Source organism: Calonectris borealis, chromosome 7 (genome assembly GCF_964195595.1).
Source record: "Calonectris borealis chromosome 7, bCalBor7.hap1.2, whole genome shotgun sequence".
NCBI classification, from domain to species: Eukaryota; Metazoa; Chordata; class Aves; order Procellariiformes; family Procellariidae; genus Calonectris; species Calonectris borealis.
This window is the reverse complement of record NC_134318.1, coordinates 19,829,677-19,850,234: the sequence shown is the minus strand read 5'-3', so window position 1 is coordinate 19,850,234 and position 20,558 is coordinate 19,829,677. Positions and strand designations below refer to the sequence as shown.

The 20,558-nt window shown below is 38.5% G+C and overlaps 1 protein-coding gene across 12 annotated transcripts in view; it reads left to right on the top strand.

The window, feature by feature from the left end:
• Window positions 1-20,558, top strand: part of KAT6B (lysine acetyltransferase 6B) — a 119,243-nt gene that overhangs the window by 80,475 nt on the left and 18,210 nt on the right. For 9 of the 12 annotated variants that reach the window (XM_075154427.1, XM_075154434.1, XM_075154432.1 and 6 more), the window contains 2 exons: window positions 1,293-1,454; window positions 3,894-3,987. In XM_075154427.1, coding sequence (XP_075010528.1) covers window positions 1,293-1,454; window positions 3,894-3,987 — 256 coding nt within the window. The remainder of the gene's footprint in view (window positions 1-1,292; window positions 1,455-3,893; window positions 3,988-20,558) is intronic. The other 3 variants (XM_075154435.1, XM_075154431.1, XM_075154428.1) reach the window with 1 other exon arrangement.

Sequence of the window (20,558 nt, the reverse complement as noted above, 5' to 3'; positions counted from 1 at the left end):
CATTTAAAACTGATGAACAAGCTGTGTTTGCCTGGAATTTAAGGACTTTTTTTACATTTCTGCACAAGTATTCTTGCTGAAAAAGATAGTTTACATAATTTGGTTTTCAGGCTTATGGCTTACCCAGTGATGATTTCTACTTGGTTAATGTTTGCATTTGATTTGCACACTTGCTAATGAGTGTGAAAAGGAATAAAAAGCATCTGGACAAATGGAGTGAGTTGTATGAGAGCTTAATGTGTTTGATAGGTTCTCGAGTGCTGTATGCAAGTTTATTCTGATGCCTTTAGGAGCAGTAGCTGTCCATTAAATGTTTTTTGTTTAATCCAGATAATGCAACTATACTACCAAAGTCACCTTGAAATTCCTAAATATATCCAAAAGGTTGGGTTTTATTCAGATTTGTAATTAGGATTCTTACTAAAACCAAATTAGGGTAGAACATAGCTTCTTTTTCAGCACGGTGTGCATACATTTGGCTGTCTCTGTGAATGAAATACAGCTAGTGATTTTATCAAAGAACATCAGTACAAGCAAACCTTTCCATTAAGAACATTATTTCAAAAATGCTGTTGCCTTTGACTGAGCCGTCCCTTTCAGGTGGTAACTAATTGATCTAGGAAATCTGCATCTGTGTCTGGCTTTTCTGTAGCTGTCTGAGTCACAGCTTGACTCTTTACACTCATAACATACCTGGACTAATTGTAGTACTTAGCCTGAAAATTTACTTCTCTTGCTCAGTAGCATTTTAGTCTAGCATAGAAGTTTTGTCTTGTCTAATTTATCTAAAACATTGCTCTGATTGATATGTAATTGGCAACTCATTCATTGGCCTTACACCTTAAGGATTGAATGCAATACACTTCATTGGGGCTTTTTAGTTTGGTTTTTTGTTTGTTTTTTTTTTTTTTTTTATTGTTGTACACCACTGCCTTGTAGCAAATTTAATGTAGTTTTAACTAGTACGTTTTTGTTGTCTGCCAGTCATTCGTTTTCATTCCAGGAATGAAGTGAAAGAGGTGAGTCTCACTTGAACAATTAAAAGGTGAAGTTACTTCGTTTAATAAATCTGGATCCTCAGAGGATACTTACAAATGCAAAGTAATTAGTACTAACTGGAGAATTCTTATTTAACAAGAAGCTGGGGCATTTCTCTTCTGAACCTTAATGTGTTTTTTTTCTGTAACACCATCTTGTTCATGTTTCCTTCTAGGATATGATTGATTCAAGAAGTTCTTTTGTCCTAACATGTTGATGGCATTGGAAATAACTGCATCTGTCTTGCTTTCTAGGTTGATGGAAATGTGAGCAAAATTTATTGTCAGAATCTTTGTTTGTTAGCTAAGCTCTTTCTGGACCACAAAACCTTGTATTATGATGTTGAACCATTCCTCTTCTATGTCCTTACAAAAAATGATGAGAAAGGCTGCCATTTAGTTGGATATTTCTCTAAGGTAAAAAAAAAAAAGTGGTCTTTTTTTTTTTTTGAACATTTGTAATTTCCCGCTTTCCTTAATGTTTATGCCAACAGCAAAGAAAAAGAATTCAGAAGCTTGAAGTCTTCTCTGTAAATCTCAAATATAATGTGCATTGTCTCAAGTACACTTGTACTTTCTTGTCTCAGAGACTGATGCAAATTGGAAATTGTATGTGCATTCAGCCACATGCATTGGGGTTTTTTTGTTGGTTTGGTTGTGAGGTTTTTTGTTTTATGTTTTGTTTTTTCTAGAATGTGTTGTGGTTTCAGTTAAAAATGAAATCTTTCTTCTCCCCCTACCATTTTCGCAATAGTATACCAAGTCTAACTTCTAAAAGTGCTAGGTATTTGAAACGTTGATGTGTTTTCATGGTTTTACTGCTAACAGTTCAAGCTGGCTATTTAGACATAAATGGCTAGCTGTGTTCATCTCTTGTGTACAGTCTGATCTAATGCAGTTACTCATTGCACTGAGTATAAGAATGCAGTGTCTAACGTTATGGTAGATGCCTTCTTTAGAGTGGATGTCTTTATTGGTTGTGGTTTTTTCTTTGAATTTTAAGGGCTGCTATAGACAAAGATAATAATACTGATGTGGACTGTCTTGACAAAAATAATGGTGAAGTATAATTAGATGTGTCTGCAACAGGAAAAGCTTCCATTAGTCAATTTGTCCATAAGAAATGTGTTGACTTGGTATAATTACTCAGAAATTCAGTACTTCTTGCCCTTAGTATCACCACATCCCTCAGTATATAATTTTCTTTCTTTAAGAAGTGATTTGTATGAAGATATTATTTTAAAGGAGTCTAAAAATCATGTCAGAGTACTTGCATATTATAGCGATCTCTTGGGTGTCTGACCAGTTCTTCCGAGATGCGGGCCTTTCTGGGATTAAAGGAACAGTGAGATGTGTAGGCACAATTTGCACTGTCTCTTATGTCAGTCAGAAGTTCTTGTGGCATACAAACATGTCAACTCTGATATAGGCAAGTATTTTCTAGTAAATTTATATAAGGTACTGCAGGTGTTAAGATGAGTCTCTCTTGACGTTTGTCCCTTCTTTCAGCAAGGCTGCATTTTCTTCCCCCGCTTCACCCCTGTTGCTTTTGGCCAGTCTGTTTGTCACATCTGATGATCACGAATGTTTTAGCTGCCAAAACTTAGGAAAAAAACCTTCATCTCAAATTCCAAATTATTTACTGAATTGCATGTGTGTAATCCCACCCTTCTCCCCCACCCTCTCCCCTTTTTTTTTTTAAAAAAAAAAAAAAAAAGCTCTGACTTTTCTTCCCTGATTACAAATACGTTGCCAGGATGTGAACTTCATACTGCCAAGTGGCAGTCTTGGGAGTTTGGGAAGCCTGTACAGAGAAAATACTTCACCATACCGTAGGAACTAAGAAACCTGGCAAAATATGGCGTGGGTATTTGCTCTCACAGCTGAAGAAGCGTATGGAAACAAACATACTGGCATGGCATCCTGTCAGTGTCGTCAGTGGTCTGGTGTTATCTTATGTGTGGAGGCTGAAGTGATAGGTGGTGTCTTAAACTATCCATGTGCTTGCCACAACTTCTTGTCAGTTATACTGACCTGTATATTATTGGTTGATTTATTTGGTCTCTCTCAAAACTACCTAGTGCTGATTTTGGCGGGGTTTTTTTGTGTGTAATCTTTTAAAGGTAACAAGGCTTCAAAGCTCTTCCTTTTATCAATAAATCTGAAGGAACCTATAACCTTACATTGTTAGAACAGCTTCCTAGTTTAAATTCTTCCTTCTGTTGTCTTAAACAATCAATGTAATATTTGCCTCCATTGACTGTATGTTATATGACTTCATTCTGTCTGAAAGAGCTCTGGCTTCTGAGCATTCTGCCTTAATTTGGATTCAGGTGAGAAGCATTCAGCTTTGAAAAAGCCTTCAAGTAAGACTTCTTAGTTCTATGGGGTTCCTCCTCTCCACCCCAACCCCATATTCATTCAGAGAGAGAAGACAAAATAAAGATAGAAACCAGCAGGCACTTAGTGTAGCAATTGCACAAATTACAACTTCACCATGTGTATGGATATTATTTTCCACTTTTATATCCTTGACAGAATTGTCAGTGAAGCATGAAAATATTTCCCTCTTCCTCCTGTCCTCCTCCTTTACAGCACTTAAACTTCATTATGCTGTTTAGACAATGTATTTAATTTCAAGATGCTGAGTAGTTAACTAATAAAAAAATATTTTGAAGGGTATGTTTGATACTTCCTTCTTATAATTAAATACTAAAGTGGAATTATTTGACTTTGGTACTGACCCCATGCATCTGTTCACCTTATTGGGATATTTTACAAGGACAGTGGCAGGTGCAGGCAATTGCCCACTTCAGCAGTGCTTTGACATACTTGATCTGTTTCTCCTTCCCACAGGAAAAGCTTTGCCAGCAAAAGTACAATGTCTCCTGCATAATGATCATGCCCCAATACCAAAGGCAAGGATTTGGAAGGTTTCTCATTGATTTCAGTAAGTGAAGTGTTTTATTTACACTTGTGATCCAGGGAGCTGATGGCTGTTATAAGAAACTGTAACATACGAAACTTTATTTAACTTGCTTTGTGTTTTTTTATCAATAGATAATGGGATTTCTGTTTATATTTACATAGGATAGAAAAGCTCCCTGAAGTGAAAAACTTACTGCTGCTCTGTTATTGTACTCGAGGAAATTGAGAATGAATCTCTCAGCAGTAATATTAGCTCACAAAGCTATTACCCTGAATGAATTGTCTAAATTGCTTTCCATTTTGCCTTGCTCATTAGTATAAGAAGAGGTAATTATTTGTGATTAAAGCTAAGAAGGTGTTAGTCCAAGGCATTCTCTACATTCTAATATTTCTAACTTACATCTTCTTTTAGCTAAAGAACTGTTTTAGCCGAAGAATTGCTGCATAGAAGGAATGTATTTTGTTTTTTGTCTTAAAGTTCATCACTGCCTTAGTGGAAATTGTTACAAAAAAAAAGCGTAGGTGCTCATGGCTGTATATGTACTTGCTGCTTTATTTTGCTGAGTTGTCTGACCTGTTAGAAAGCTTCAGGCACACTTGTTTAAATATAGATCTGTTATTCCCCAAGTCTTTAAGCTGCAATGAAACTCCAAAGAAAATCATCTAAAGAAACTTCTCGGCTAAGTGTCCTCAATACTACTGAATCCAACTTCTACTGTAATTTAGAGGGAGAATGATAAGGGATTAGTGTATATTGTATGTGGTTAGTTCTCATTATTACTTATGTTTTTTAAAGCACTGTAGAATTACATGACAATAGAGATAGCTAAGATAATAGGATTCATGCCCTGAAGGTGTATGCAAGAACATTAAAATGCAAATAAAAATACATTGCAGTATAACAGCAGGACAAAGACAATAATTTGTAATTGTAGAGTTTTCAAGTTCTGTGTCTTGTAGTGTTCTACCTAGCATGACTAAACTAGAGTTCATAAATACACTTAGTATATCTCATCATTGTATGGCTTGATAAAAAGTCTTCACTATACCCCTGTGAGTTAGGTAAGGATGGTTCTGGACCACTTAATCCACCATTGAAATGTAGCCATCACTGCAGCGGAACACAACAGCTGTTCCATTGTGTGCCTTCTGCAACCTTTTAGGAAAGGCAATGAGAAGTACCGCATATTTCTGGAACTGCAATGTGAACTTTAAGCTTACATAGGTAGAAATTGGCCCTATTTTAGGTTTAGGATCTTTTCTTGCAAAAGGAGTTGGGGAGCTCTTTCTGGGCACAACTGGTAAGTACTTCTAGGCTTTTTCCTTGTTTTTTACTCTGTGGTGTCTTTCAAAAAAGGCACCCTCAACAAACATTACTCTGGTTGAGTTTGCAATAGTTATGTCTACAAAACTGATGGCGCAGCTATGAAACCTGTGGATTCCACAGAAGGTCGGGGTATGACTATGCTGTGTCTCTCTGGATCTGTGCTCTGTCTCTCTGTTACTGTGCCACGTCTACTTAATCTGGAAAAATCTGTAGGGCGTTCTGTCCCTCTTACCCTTCTGGAAAAATCTGGAAGCACATCGGGTTGTTTGAATCATTAGGATTTCTGTGATGACTTGCAACATGACCTAATGGTATCCTTAGCTTGAAGCTTATCTGGTGCTATTCTTATGCCTCTCCTCTTTGCAGACGTGTTCATATCACAGGTACAGGCTGCAGCTGTATACATGCTGGGCGTAGTCCAGAGACTAGCTGTAGCTTCTGCTGTAGCTAACAGACTGCCCACTTTGTGAGCACGCAGTCAGTCCTTCAGTACCTTTCCACAGTGTTTTCCCTTTGTTTTCTGGACAGAGGTTCCTGTAACTAACTGGGAATCAGACTGTCTCAGTTTCCAACAGCATGAAGAACCAAGAGGTAACTGAGAAAGTCTGGCTCTGTAGTGAGAGTGAGGTGCAGACTAAATGAAAGGTAGTAAGAGAACTGCTTGTGGCTACCTTTCCCTAGGCAGGAAAGGAAAGTAAAACGTCGAGGCTTGTTTTCCTAGGTTGTATTTATGTCCTTTTGCAGGATGGAGGCTGACTTGCCATTAAATGGGGCAGTCATAGCCTCATCTGGATTAGTGAGTCCAAAATCTGTCTTCACACAAAAAAACCTCAAAACCAATTATTTACTTTTTTCCTTGGAATTATATTTGTGTTTCTACCTCCTATATTGTAATTGATTGACTACCACCTTCTTTGTACTTTCACCCTTTCTGTTCACTTGTGGTGTCCTGAGAATAACTTGCTCCAGCTGGCCTGAGAAGATGGGATATAGCAAAATCCGAGTTACTATTCTAAATTTGAACAGAGCAAGTTTGTAACAGTTTAAAACATTTTTTTGCCAGTAACATTATCTAGATTGTCATGTTCTCATAAAGTTTATTGGAAGATAAATTTTATGCTCTAAACGCTAAGCCTTCATTTGTCATGCGGGTAACGCATCTAACCTGCTCTATTTTGAATTCTGTGAAGCAGTCACTGGTACTTGTCTTTTTTATAAAAGTAACCAGAACAGTTTTTAGACTAAAATAATAAAAATGTAACTGAGCAAGTAATTTTCAGAAAATGATAGTTACAAACCACAGAAGGGTAGGTCTCAAGAACTGTGTGCAAGCAGTTGACTGCTCATGTTACTTTGTATATATCTCGATACTTGACAGTTAGGCTGGAAAGAATGCAGCCTTAAGCCACTACACAACTTCTGCGTTGTCAGCAGTCTGGTGAAAATGTAGTTTGTGGTACAGAATTTGCTTCTTTTTCGGTAAGTTCAATGCATTTGTTTGTTCAGATTGTGATGCATTCTTTTGTCTTCAACTAATTTAATCTTTACAGATGAGTCTATGTGGTCATCCTATAACTTGCAAGGGAAAATAAATTATTTTATTTTGCTAAAAAAAAAATAGGTATTTGTTGTCTGACCATTGATTTCCCCCCCTCCCCCACCCAACTTAACTTTTTGCTAATTACATTTAAACTTGGCTGTATTTCAAATAGAAACTGATATAATACTGCTATTTCTTACTCTGTAGACACCAGCGTAAAGCTTTGCGTAAGGTCTATCTGCCTATCTCTTCAGGAATCTATAATCTCACATGTGGAAGGAGGATTTTTAGGAAGAGTACTTTAGCTTTTGTGAGAAGAAAGCATGCTGTAAAATGCTTGAGTTCTCTAGCTTGATCGTCTTCAGCAACAAGTAGTGTAGTTTTCTGTATGTCATTGGTCATTTAAATAGAAATGTTGTTTTTAAAAACACAGTATATGCGTCTGTATCTGTTCTGAGTTTTAAAGCCTGGTAAGATTTTTTTTTTGTAGGGAAGTTATGGGTTTTGACTGTGACAGAAACTTGTTGGGCTGTTGGAAATAGAAAAAACTTTAGTTCTAAACATTTATCAAATGATGCAACTGTTGATTTGAAAAATTGTAGACTTGATACTGCTTCATTTTGCTTAATTCACTTTACTGTAAGATAAAAACAGTTTAACCTGGTTTGTTTTCTAGAAGCATGTCATACTGAAGACGAAATGGTTTACATGAAGTCTTCGTTTTTGTTTACACTGAGTATGCTTTATTAAATATTATTTTATAACAGTCTGATTTTTAGGGAACCTAATTTTTACTTGGAGTGTATCTAAATGTACAAAAGCAGTTCCTGAAAATGAATAAGGGTCTTAATTTGCTTGTTATATTTATACCTTCCTGCCTTTTACAGGACTGATAATTCTTGCCAAACTTCTTGGGTTTGGGCTTTTTGTTTTGTTTTCATTTCCTTGTTCTTCTTGTATTCTGTGAGGTTGACTGGATTGTGATTGCAGGATTGTACCTGAGGGAGAATAATTAACTTATGCATGAATCTTTCGTATTTGCTGCAAATTAAATTTCGGGCAAGTAGACTCCAGAAATAAACGAGCGTGCAGGTTTTTATTGTATAAGATCCCATTCTGTATTTGTTTCACTTCATGTCCATATATGAGTCCATTTACGGTGATACACAGCTATCATTCCTGTCACAAGGGTTATATATACTTGCATTTGAGCAAGTCTTTATATGTCCTTTGTCAGTTCAGCCTGCATTGCTGTTGTGGTTTTGACAGTACAAGCACTGTAGCTACAGTGTTGTAGCTGTCCTCTCCGTGCAGTCCAATGTCTTTTTTAAACTTTAGCAGCTTCTCCATACAAGAAGTTTTTTTTTTACTTTCTTGATTTGATCTCTCACAAAACCTAGAATCTTCATATGCTTTCTGTTTCTATTCATTAAGCTGCAATGCCAAAAAATATTAGTATTTCTTTATTTGGCATATCTAACATACAGAGTTCAATATTACTAGAATGGAATACGGCAATATTTCGTATTTATTTTCTGTAAGTTTAAAGCAATCTTTTGATTCACACTTCCTCACAAAGCTCATCTCATCAGAGTCCCATATTTCTACTTACTTGATTGCAAATTCCATGCTGGAGGCCCAGCAGCAATTGGAGGAAAAAAATGCATGTGACAATATAGGATAAACTTTCCAACTGTGCTGGCTAGTATGTTGATGGTTCATTTGCGTCACAGTTACAACTGGGTTCAATGCTGAGGAGCGAAGTCCTTGGTAGCCTTTTGTTGTTTATCTTGAGGGTGTTTCTGGTCCAATTGATTGTAACAGTTTCTTCCTCCCCTTCAGAATTCTTTCTTTTCATTTGGTTATCTGTTCATTGTGAAATGATTATTCTTGCCTGAGAGAGGAAACCTGTTTTAATGATGCTGGGATTCTATTTGGGCTGAACATATGTTCTTTGTTTTGTTTTGGGTGTGTGGGGTTTTTTTTTATTTCACTTGTCTGTATGTTTGGGAAAGTTGGTGCTGACTTTTTGACCTTTTGTATCATTTATTGCAACTTTTAATTGTTTTTTTTTTCCCATTAGCTTGAACTAACCCCTGATTCCCTTCTGGGATGTGTAGCTCAGTTTTTTTTGTGAGGAGACCATGATAGGGAAAGACAATTCAAGCCTGGCAGTGGAAGAAACACACAATTTATATTACTTGAGGAGTTGTATTCTGGTGTAGGAGAAGTGGCTCTGTTAAATGTCCTTGTTTGCTCATTTCCCCAAATCTGATAACTGTTTCTTAGTCAAGTATTTTTCTTCTTGTTCCATTCAAACAGGTGAGTAAATCTTCAAGTCCTGATTTGCAGAAGCAGCAGAGTAGCAGCAGTAGCAGCACTTGTGCAACAGCTAATGTATAACACCAGGGAAGGCAAGTTTCCAAGGGATGAGAGGAACAAAAGATTGGGTCTACAAGTAAAGGGAAAATAAACTGTTAATGAAAAGTTATGTCTTTCCTCCTACATACTTTTAATGAGTAAGCATCAGAGCAATTGGTAAAGGAGGTCAGTACCATTACCGATACTTATAAATTGGTAACTGAGAGAGAGAGATCCACTTTTTTGCACAAAGTCAGTTAGGTTAGTGGCAACATTCAGTAGCCTACATTGCTTCTCAATAGGAAATGAATCAGCAAAGGCCTGTGAACAAGATTTGGTGGGGTCGAGTGTTCATTTGCCATTTACAGCTTTGAAGAGCTTGACTGAAGATCTGGAACTACAGCCTGTTCTTTGATCTCAGTTCTAGTCCTGTCTTCTCCTCCACTGCAAATTCCTACAATCACTTGTCCGCATGCAACCATTTAGGGGCTTTTGTGCACAAAAGCTGAATCAGTGAAATATTCTGGGCTAAAAGTGGATGGGGAGTAACGACAGATGTCCTCGAAAGTGTTTGTTAAACCCAGGTCACGTAATGATCTTGTATGCACTTTCATTGAGAAGTAAGGAATGGTGATGGAGCAATGAATAGGCAAAAGAAGGACGAATATCTTTGTAGAGTGCATTCTTGAATTCTTTCCAGTTTGCACTTGCTTCAGAAGATCTGCGTCTCTCTGTGCAAATGTGGAAGATCTTCATTGCTTAGGGCTCAGCCATGCAGAAGCGGTAAGAATTGTGGATTAAGTCCAGAGAATTACCTTAGGCACAAAAGCTGTCCCACAAGCATCGACACACATGTAATATAAACCTGTATTGACAGTGGGTTTATTTCTTATTGCCAGCAGTTTTGAGACAGTTTTGAAACAAGCTGAAAAAACTGCATTGATGAAACGTAGGATAGTCTTCAGGCACAGTTTAAGGAGATTGTGAAGAGTATGAGATTTCCTTCTGGTCTTCAGTGCAATTTTGTTCTCCCTACAAGCTTGGTAAAGAGGCGGTCTAGCCTGTAAAAGCAGTTTTTCTGTGAAAGGGAAGAGGTTTGGTTTCTCCTAAGCTTGAACAAAAACATGAATATTGTTCAAAAATAAAACTGCTAATTTCTGAATATGCTCAATTCAAACAGCATTTTCTCTTCTAGGATCAACTAGTGATTTCAAACTTCCTCATGGCTCCAATACTTAAAAAACTCTGTCTTCTGATGCAGACAAAAGGTTATTTTTGATTGAAAATAAGACTTTCTTTTAGACAACTTTGGGCCTAGTTTTCTCATGTCCATTTCTATGTCTTGGGTTTTTGCAGTGTCTTCGGAAGGAGTCAGGGTTGAGCTTTCCATGGCTAGTTGCAGTTTGGACAGCGAACTCTTCTCCTAGTTCCATTTTCCATACTGGCTTTGTGGTGCTTGGTATATTAAGAAGGTTTGGAAATTTTGCTGTGCCAAAAGAGTGATTTCATAACACTCTTATCTCTGTTCCTGCTATAGTGTTTCTAGGCTTTCTGCTTTAACAGCAAATTAGGTTACTCCTCTGTGGAAACCTGAAAAGCAATGATTTTTTTGTGAAGCACCAAGTTTGTGCAGTCATCCAAAAAAATCAAGCTGAACAAAACTTGAAACTAGTAATGGACTAACACGTGGCCTGTCATTTAGGGCAACATATGGCTGATGGATGATACTAGCATTTGAGAAAACGTCATCCCTGTTTTGAAGATGAGTAACTTTTTTTTAAATACAATAAATGTGTTGGAATTAAGTGGTGGAATAGAGTAAAAATGCTGCCTGAGGTTTTTACAGTGGCTCTGAGAAAGTTTTATATCAAAAAGGAAGAGCCTTGGAAAAGGTGATAAATTTTCTTTGCTGAAGGGCTTTCATTTTTTGGTAGGAAGCTGGAATGAGGCAAATGAGCAGAGCCATTACAGTATGGAAATGGTGTTGTTTCTTCTTTTAAGATTACTTGAACACAAACAATGACAGTCTATTAACAGAAGCACTAAAAGGGCAAAAGAGGGAAGAAGTAATGAAAAGGCATATAATTTCCTTCTTAACTATGGTGAATTCACGTAATTTCCTTGCTGTGTAGCCTTAACTTGTGTTGTTTTACGTAGCTGCATAAACTTGCCTTGTGGTAACAGGTTGAGGGGGGTAGCTGATTTAAAACTCTGTATTCAGCTGGAAACAAGACACACACCTTGAACTGAGAAAACTTGTGCTCTTTATACTAATTCATAAATTAACTTCTGGAAAACAAAGCAGACTGGAAAAAAAAAAGGTAAAGGTGGATGCTGTAATGGAGCAAATCTGTTAGGAGAGATCGGATGAAGTGTGTTCACATGTATGGCATGTAAGTTCTGGTATGCTTATGGAACTGCTGGGAACCCTTTCTGATACCTGCCTGCTGTTTAGAGCTAGACCCAAGCTGCAGTGGGCTGAAAGTGGTTGGATCTACTTCTTTGGTATCTGTTTATAGAGAATTGATAGTCTAAATCCCTTTAATCTGGTCATGGGAAATAATGCATTGGCCAGAAAGTAATATTTTGGAAAAACTACTTCAAGAAAATCAGAAGGAATGGAGTTTTTTAATGTATAATTACTTTAATCAAATATGGATGTGAAGTAGAAATAACTTTGAAAAAGAGGGTGGCTGTGGAATGATGAACTCTTTCTGTAAACATCCTCATACTGTTCTTTTCCAAAGTCTGGTGTGAAGATGTTTTACAGTTTGCTGTAACAAATACTGAAATATAGCAGAGAGATGATCTAGGAATAAACACACTTTTAAAAAAAGTTGTTTACAGTTATACTTTGCTAAGTAAACAGAATTGAGATGGGGATGAAGTGGGACCACGTATTTTTTTAAGATAAAATTTATTTCAACCAAGAGCATTTCAGCATTCCCTTTCTCACGTTACAATCCCGAAAGAACTGCTTTGTTACTGCTGAGGGTGTGGCGAACAACAGAAGGTGAGAATGAGAGGCTGAGGTGGAGAGGAACAGGATTTTTTTTAATAGGCTTTATTGGAAAAATATATTCTCAAATTATACTTATGAAGTCAACACCGCAGATTTAAGGATCTGGCTAAACCAGGCCTGTGTTATTTATTACCTGTGGTGGCCTGTATTGAATCATTCTGGTTATTTTTTTACTACTGACTGACTTACTTGTGTACCCCAATACAGAACACTGCGTCCATCTTCTAGTCATTTTTGTTGGAATGTTTACGGATGTATTGTGTCCAAATGAAAGGCTGAATTACCTTCCTTTTTTTCTTCTTTTTCTTTAAGAGGGAGTTGAAAGTGTCTGTCTATGGGAGCTGTGAATTTGTGAGGGAACCTGAATGCTGCTGCTTATTTTATGTTCTTTTCTTGATGATTGATTATGTTGCTGACCTGAAGGCATGGGTTTGGCCTCTCCTAAGTAACTAATAAGGAACATTCTGTCAAGCTGAGATTTAGATGAGGGGGGAATAAAGATGGATTTTGAATCAAGCTTTGTTGACTTAAGATTATTCCAAGAAAATCGGCCTCTTGGGATTTCTTGGCATTGCTTTTATATAGCTTCAAGACACTGTGCATTTATCAGAACTGCAAAAGAGATCAGGCATGTCACTTCAGATACAGAAGCTAAGACTTTTAACTGAAGAGCATCTTCATTTCACATAGCATTGAAAACAGCTAAAAGGCAAGGCCAAACATGGTAACAATAAAAACAAATGTTTGTTGGACAAAGCTGGCTTTGTAGGGAATTAGTGAACAGGAGAAGCCATCTGCCAAAGACTGGTTGCTGAAAACAGATTTTAATTAAGTAGTGCACCTTTAATGATCAAGAATTTCTACTTTTGACTGCAGAGTGTAGTTATATTGCAGCAAGTCAGTGGACAAAGTGCGTATTTTGTAGCCTGTCGCCCTGTTGTTGAGGCACAGTGAGACATCTCACCTCAATGAGATCACTTTGTGGCTTTCTTAATGGATATTTTCTTTTCCAGTGCCATCACTTTTATCAGGCAGTTCTGCCTTCTTGTAAAGAAATTCTTTTTTTTTTTTTTTTTTGCTTGTTTACTGCTGTAACAGTAAGTATTTAGCAGATTGCCATGTTTTTTGAAGTGTGCTGTAATAGATGGATTTTTGTGTTCAGTGCTTGGTAGATAATGTAAGCTTTTTTTATCACGCAGTTTCTGTATCTGCTGGCTAACTAGGTATCACCATGAGATTCCCTAATAAGCTCCTTCATCTGTTGGTTCTTCTAAATCTTACTTGGTTAATTCCTTGTTCTACAGCATGCTTTAGTAGAGAAATGGACAGCAATGACGTTTTGCTGCTCATGTAAGTCAAAATGTAGTTTGGATCTTCTGTTGTGTCTTACGAAGTATGTGTGACCACTTACCTGAGCAAATACAGTATTTGCAGTGATTTCCTAGATGTACCTTTTGACTTCTCAGTACTGACTCCCCATTTTGCTTTTGTTCACATTCTTTAGTACTACTAAGCTAGCTTTTGTAGGTATGAATAAACAATGATAGGAAAAGCTCTTGGGGTCTGGAGCTTTGTTATCTACTCTAAAACTGTTAAAACCATCCCTGATACAGTTTTGGTCCAGGGCATCTGTCACTTCCCAAGTGTGATAACAATTTTCCTGAGCCATAAATCTGGGAGAATTATGTTAACAGCCAGGTTAACACTCCAGCTGAGAGTCAGAGCTTAATGGTATGGATGCCATCTGTCTGTGCTGGTTGGCCTCAGTGTCTTGTAAAGGTTCTGGGCATATTCAGTCTACTTGTTATATTAGGCATAGCCACCTAGGTCCATCTTCCTGTCTTGTCAGTTGAGTCTTGTAGGAGTACGTAGAGCCTATAGGAGAGCAAACAGGTGGTGTTTTCTAATGAGCACGTTTGATATATTTTTAACAATGGTATTCATGTGCACTCAGAAGGTAATGGCAGTTCTTAAAGGAAATTCATTCAACAGTTACAGTTCTATAAACAATGTACTGTTTAGTGTCACTTATTTAATAATTCAAAAATGTAAATTTAAATAATAACTTAAAACATTGCTTTTAAAAACGAGATCAATGCAGCCTTGTTAATGATCTTCTGAACTACTTAACCTACTGACAAATTTATTCATCCGATTGGTAGTCAGGACTGATGCCCTCTGTGCACGCCAGTCTTGCTTTTTAAGGGTACTTCAATTCCTTTTCTCTTGCTTATGCTTTCACTCCACTTACAAGTAGTCCACTTTGTACACAGAACCTCCACTCAAGGGGTTTACTGGCAACTGGCACAGGTAAAATAAGTGTTAGCCAATTAATTCACTCAAAGGGTACCTTTTGTTGGTCTGACTGTAATGCAGTCATCTTTACCTTTCTTTCCCTTCATGAAGGGCATTTGTTTAGCCCTAACCTCTTCTGTGAAGCTTTCTATAAAGGAACTAAAGGTTTTGGGCCCCCTGTGTTGAGTTTACTTGAGGATGTGGAGAGGAATGAGAGCTGGCATTATTTCTTGTAACAATAATGAAAGAATCTTTGGCTTACTCTGTTCATCACGAAGAAAGCTTTTCTTTAACCAGACGAAGAAAAGAGAACGTGGCAGGTTGTTCACTGATCTAAGCATCTAAGTTACAGATAGTCTGTCTTTTTTTTTATAGTGTTTGTGTGGATCTTGGCATTGGGGTCCTTTGAAGTTGTCTCAAAAGTGCTTTCAAAGAGGGTACTAACACCTATTTAAAGTCCTCTATCTTTGACCTTCCTCCCGTTGACATAGATAAGAACAGTTCAGAGGCACACAGAATAGTTACGGAAAAAATGGTAACATGAATTACAGTTTTAGGAATCGTAAGTCTTAATAAGCTCACACTTTCACCTTGCCTATTTCTGCCTTCCATTCATGGTGATACCTCAGAACTTGGAATGCTGAGCTGACCTAACTGCATTGAGCTGTGCTGTCTGAATACTCAGCTGTTTTGATTTTTCTGACTACCTTTTTTGAACCTGTGTCTTCACAACTTGTTCATATAATTTCAAAACTATTTGATCTTTTATAAGACAAAAGGAAGTCTCTTAGGATAATTTGAAATGCTGGTTTGAGGGAAATCTTCACTTTAGATACTGGTGTATTATAAAAACAGTTACTAGCACTTGCTATTCTTTCAGATCTCCGGTTTGATACAGAACACTGCATGAAAACTTAATGAGTTCTTCCTTTCCATAGTAAGGGACTTATTTTACTTGGTTATGTTTCAAACAAAATAAGGTTTAATGGAAAAGTGCTTGATTCCATCTGCCCAAGGTAATTCATTTGTTGGGGCTGGCCTTTAAAGAGACTGAGAAGAACTCAGAACATGCAAGGGCAAATAGTTCTCTGGTTGCTTCTTTTGTTCTGGATATATTCTCATGAATACGTTTTCTTCTGACACAAATATTAACAAAATGTATATAGGAGTTGAACATTGCTGATTACATAAGGGCAATCTTTCGAGCACAAACTATTGCTTACAACTTTCAGAAAGGCTCTATTTTATGACTAGGGGCCTCTGAGAAGCAGATCACAAGCTGTTTCCAACTTCTGGCAGTAGTTTGATTTTGTTGCGGCTCTCTTGTCTGCTCAGGGTTTTCAGCAGTGCATTGGCATCTTTAAAGTGTGTATCTGGAAAGCTTTCATAAGTAACTTGATTCTGTCTTCTGTATGAGAGTTACTTCAGTGGTGTTGGTATACCTTTGCTGGTTTTGGAAGCGTATGTGAACGTTTATATGTGTGATTGTGATGTGCATGCATAACTATGAACCTGAGATTGACAAGTTTGTTATACAATGCATGAGGAAAAGCTATTATACTTATAAATCAGACTGAAGTCCAGAATGCTAGCATAGCATTAATTTCTCATTTTGCTGATGTAGTGTGTATGTTTCTAAATGGACTTCTGCTGTGAAGGCTACATTCAGTCTAAAATTGGGGAAAGATCTAAAAGACTAAAATATGCTCTTACGATCCAAGCAACCTGCTCCTATTTGACTCCCATTTTCATGACATCAGTACACTGTTCATATCCCTTTGCTACTCTCCAGCAGCTCTGGTCAGTGGTGATGTTTTTGATCTGACTTCACTGGCAGATAGGCTAGATCAGTGGACTTCCTTGCTGACTGCTTAAGTGCATAACATGGTGAGGTGAATACCCGATATGATCCAAATGCTTAATTGCATGTATTGTTGCTCTAACTTGCAGTGCAGTTAATCTGTACAGCTGGTGCAGAGGTGCACCATGCATTTGAGGTCCAAATGTTCCTGTTTATTATGTAATTGCTCTGAACCAAGCGATTTGTTGAAATACCCGTGACTTTGTCATCTGTTATTTAAACAGCTGCGAGTATATATAGTTTAGAGGACATATTCATACTAGATATAATACTTCCTGATAGGAAAATAGTGTTTAAAATGGGCAGAAATGCATCTACAATGTTAATATAAAAACCACAAAAGTGTTGAAACTTCCCCAACCTTTGTCTGGATACAAGATCATAGAAGCGCTCTCCAAGATGAATCCTAAATAATAGGATAATATATTTGCCTCTTGATGAAGTTTCTTGTAATTGTTTATCTTAACACTTTATGGAGACCCATTCTTGTTTAAAGTATAGAAAAACGTACAAATGCAGTGACCTTTGCAGTAAACTCAGTACACTGTAAGATGTGATAGAGTATTTGTATTAGTTTTGTGTACTGAGCAATATTCAGACTAAATGGTCAGAAATGGAACAAGATACTGCATTTTAGAACTGTGTGATAGTGGCTGAAGAGAAGTAAGTTTGTGTACAATTAATTTGGTCCCCAATTCAGCACGAGCATTTTGGAGCACAGCATAGAAGGAGGGAGCATGTTGATGGATCCTTAGTTCAGAAGGTGATTGAACTATGTTTGGGAACCAAAAGACAGCAGGTGAAGTTGCTTGACAAGTAGGAAGTCTTGAAGTGAGATGGAGTAGGCTTGTGTCGTGGTTTAACCTGGCAGCAGCCAAATACCACGCAGCCGCTCGCTCACCCCCCCGCCGGGTGGGATGGGGAAGAGAATCAGAAGGGTAAAAGTGAGAAAACTCGTGGGTTGAGATAAAGACAGTTTAATAGGGAAAGCAAAAGCCGTGCACACAAGCAAAGCAAAACAAGGAATTCATTCACCACTTCCCATCGGCAGGCAGGTGTTCAGCCATCGCCAGGAAAGCAGGGCTCCATCATGCGTAACGGTTACTTGGGAAGACACACGCCATCACTCTGAACGCCCCCCCTCCTTCTTCTTCACCCAGCCTTATATGCTGAGCATGACGTCGTATGGTATGGAATAGCCCATTGGCCAGCTGGGCCAGCCGCCCTGGCCACGCTCCCTCCCAGCCCCCTGCACACCTGGCAGGGCATGGGAAGATGAAAAGTCCTTGACTAGCATAAACAATACCTAGCAACAACCAAAACATCAGCGTGTCATCAACATTATTCTCACACTACATCCAAAACACAGCACTATACCAGTTAATAGGAAGAAAATCAACTCCATCCCAGCCAAAACCAGGACAGCTTGTGTCCAGCTTCTTATTTAACAAACACGTGGATAGCGCTAATGACCAAGATGTGCAAACCTGGCAGTTTAATGGAACAGTTGGCCCAGAATGGGGTGTTCTGAGGGTCCGGAGAGCTGTTTGGAGTTGACACAACCATGATTGTGATGTGTCACAGGCACAGTTGGAATGACCACACTGGCACATCAGAAACTAACTTGGACAGAACTTCTAGGGGAATAAATAGCCATCCAGATCATGGGCTTCTTGGAGAGTGGGGTTTGCAAAAGACAATGTGATTGGGTTGGGCAGGGGAAGGGGCCCTCTCGCAGTGCATTTGAGATCCCATTATTCCAATTTTTTAAGTCCTGAAAACAAAAAGGAGGAATTGGAAGACATACAGCTCTCTGTCATAGAGCTGTAACCTCATTGGAGTCACAGAGATGCAGTAGGGTAGCTCAGAAGACTGGACTGCTGCAATAGATGGATAACAGTCTCTTCAGGAAGGACAGACAGGGAAGCCAAGGAGGGGAGGTTGTGTTTTATACAAAGGAATGACTTGGAAGCCTGGAGCTCTGCTACGGGATGGGTGATAGGCCTGTGAAGTCCGTATGCCTCAGAATCAGAGGATAGGGCAGCAATTATGAATACTGTGGTAGGCATTTGTTATAGGCAGCCTGATCGAAAAAGGAAGAGGATGTATCTTCCAAGCAACTGGATGACATCTGTTAGTGGAAGGCCTTTGTTCTCAAGAACTACTTGAAACACTCTGCTGGAAGGGCAACACAGCAGGATACAAGCAATCCAGCAGGTTTCTGCAGGGTGTTTGGGACAATATTTTGAAACAGATTTTGGAAGGATCAGCTAGGGCAAATGCTTCTGCTGGATCTGCTGCTCACAAATACAGAGGAATTGATCAGGGAAGTAATAGTCAGTGGCAGCCCAGGCTGTAGTGGATGTGAGATAGTAGGATTTCAAATCCTGAGGGAAGTGAGGAGGGCAACTAGCAGCCTAAGGCCCAGAATTTTAGCTTGTTTAGAGAACTGGTAAGTAAGAGGCTGTAAGAGGCTGCTGTGAAGGGTAAAGGAGCACAGGACGCGTTGATCTCCAGGAACAGTTCCCTCAAACTGCAAAAATGACTCATTCTAATGTTCATGAAAACAGCAGGCATGACAGTAAGTCTGCTAGGCTGCAGGAAGAGCTCCTGACTTGAGCAAAAACGAAGCCTACAAAAGGTACTGGTGTCAATTACATGTGCAGGAATGGAATTAAGCCAAAGCTTGGTTGGAGTTGAAACTGAGGGATGTGGAGAGCAACAGGAGAGCTCTTACAAGTGTATGGACAGCCAAAGGAAGAGTAAGCAGAACATGGCCCTGCTGCTGAATGGAGTAGGCATTGTGTGACAATATGGGGGTGCAGTGGGGATCTCAGAAGGGGTCTGAGGTACTCAGTACTTTCTTTGCCTTGGCTTTCACTGACAGGGCCTGTTCTCAGGTGTGGCAGAATTTAAGGAGCAGAGAAGGATGCCATTCATGGTAGAGGAAGATCAAGTTACAGAGTACTTAAGTGAAATGGATGTATACAGACTCATAGGACCAGGTGAGATTCACCCAAGGGAACTGGCTGGCATGATTGTGAAACCTCTCCCTATCATCTTTGAATAGTCATGGCAATTGGAGAACATCCTCAGTAACTGAAAGGTGGGAAATGTTACGTGCATCTTCAAAAAAGACAAGGAAGAGTGGACAACTACAGCAATGAGTGAAATAAATGGATTTGCATCATCATGATATGACTAAGATGATAGAGCATTTTACTTGGTATAAGTCACATAACAAATGCTAAGGTGCTTCTGGATCTGTATAAATTCTGTCTACAGGTATTTCTACATACGCTGTCTTCTGAAACTTCTGCTGTTAGCATTAGATTAGCTCATGGTAGGAGAACTTACTTTGGAAGTAAACTTTAGGAAGGTTGGAAGTGAAGTGCTGTCAGCAGGCTGTCATTTAAGTGCTGTGTTGCATAGGTGCATTTTGAACTGGACTTGATGATGTACTCAACACTGGCAGCTTTCTTCAAGCCTATTTATAGGATCAGTGATATATTACTATTGTTAGTATAGCTGAACAGGTTCAGAAAGATTAAATGGAGTTTAGTTGTGCATTGACAGCAATTGTGTGTAACTGTTCGAATTAATTTGATTGAGGTGGCCTTAGTGCACAACTGGAGAGCAAGGATGTCCCTTAGAATGGCAGCAGTGCTTCTGTCATTGTTGTCTGTCTTGTCCTTGATTCACAGGCAGTTAAACCATTTACAACTCAACTGCTGAATACCAGTACATACAGATGACGTCTCATAGGCAAACTGAAACTGGTGACAGTTTACCTTATTATGACATGCTGTATGTTGTAGCAGCTCAGTAGCTGTTTCGTGATGCTGTGAGAGCTGACAACCTGACAGTTGTTCTAAGCTATGTCATTCCTGTTTGAGTTGAAGCCTGTTTTTAAAATGGGCTTTCTATGCAGGCAAGGCTTGAGCAAGTTTGGAACCATTTTAAGTTTGCTTTTGTGTTTTACTGTGAGGTGAATTACAGTGGCAAGGTTAATAGATTTGGAATAGCGGAAGCCAAGGTTAATAGATTTGAATTTGGTTGTTCGTTTATTCCCCACCCTGATTCTCAGTCATTATGTATTACAAGAATACCATCTCACTTTCTGGGTTTAAAAATGATTGGAAGATTATTCAGATGAGATAATATAGTGTCGTCTGCTTTGTGGCTAT